Genomic DNA, 1,207 nt, shown 5'->3' on the forward strand with positions numbered 1-1,207 from the left:
TTTTTTTTTTTAAGATATAGTCACAGTCTTACTATGTCGCCCTCAGTGGAGTGCCATGGCGTCACAGCTCATAGCAACCTCAAACTCTTGAGCTTAAGCACTTTTCTTGGCCTCAGGCACCTGAGTAGCTGGGACTACAGGTGGCCACTACAATGCCTGGCTATTTTTGATTGCATTTGTCATTGTTGTTTTAGCAGGCCCTGGCTGGGCGTGAACCTGCCAGCCTCGGTAATATGTGGCTGGCGCCCTACTCACTGAGCTATGGCACCAAGCCTAAGGATAAGACTTTACCAAGAAACTTAACTATATTGAAAAAAATGTTATAACATAAAATGGCCTATATTTTTGTCTTGGCATTTGATGTATCGAAGTTTTCATATTTTTTAAGGCTTTGGTCATTTCTAATAACTTTTGAATGTAAGAATATGCTTTAAACATTATTTTTCTTGTTTTTCAGTACTATTTGATAATAAAAGTCTCACTACTGAATGCCACCTTGTTGATTCAGTAAGTTCCTTTATATTCTAGATTTGTTTTATAAAATGAATATTACTTTTCTATTTGTGTATAGTTCTAAAATTTACATCTTGTTATTTTGTTTACTACAAAATCTAGTTGTTACTCATTTTTCAAAAAATGGAGAAAACTTTTCCATGTTTATGTATTTTAAAATATAGTATGTTTTAGAATTAATCACTGAAGACTTAGCTCCCTATATAACTTACATATCAAATTTTTTATGAAAAATTGGTTGGATACTTAAATATCTTGTATGTGGCTAGGGTTATACTAGGTGTTTCTAGTGATGCAACAATAAAATAAGGTAAAATGTCTGCCTTTCTGAAGCACATAGTTGGAGAGATAACGTCTACCCCAACTTCAGTCATTGTTGGTTATTCTCACTCTAAATTCTTTTAGATTACTGTATTTGTGTTCTGCTATTTTATATAGAGGCTCCTCAGCCTCTATTTTTGATGACCTCTTGCCTCTAAATCTACTTCAAACATTAGCCCTTCTGTGAGGTCTTCCTGTAAAAGCTCTCATCTCTCCAGTTGTTAATCCAGTGGGAGGGATGTATATGTTTAATCTCTTATTAAGAGTATAACATGGCTCGGCACCTATAGCTCAACCAGCTAAGGCACCAGCCACGTACACCTAAGGTGGCGGGTTCGAATCCCCAGCCCGGATCTGCCAAACAACAATGACG

The 1,207-nt window shown here is 36.2% G+C and overlaps 1 protein-coding gene across 1 annotated transcript in view; it reads left to right on the top strand.

Moving 5' to 3' along the window:
* The window catches only part of DLGAP5 (DLG associated protein 5), a 53,900-nt gene that overhangs the window by 49,355 nt on the left and 3,338 nt on the right, over positions 1 to 1,207 (top strand). The window contains exon 19 of the mRNA XM_012806547.2: positions 458 to 507. Within this exon, the coding sequence (XP_012662001.1) occupies positions 458 to 507 (50 nt within the window). The remainder of the gene's footprint in view (positions 1 to 457; positions 508 to 1,207) is intronic.

Source organism: Otolemur garnettii, unplaced genomic scaffold (assembly GCF_000181295.1).
Source record: "Otolemur garnettii isolate 467f Iridium unplaced genomic scaffold, OtoGar3 scaffold00054, whole genome shotgun sequence".
Lineage (NCBI taxonomy): Eukaryota > Metazoa > Chordata > Mammalia > Primates > Galagidae > Otolemur > Otolemur garnettii.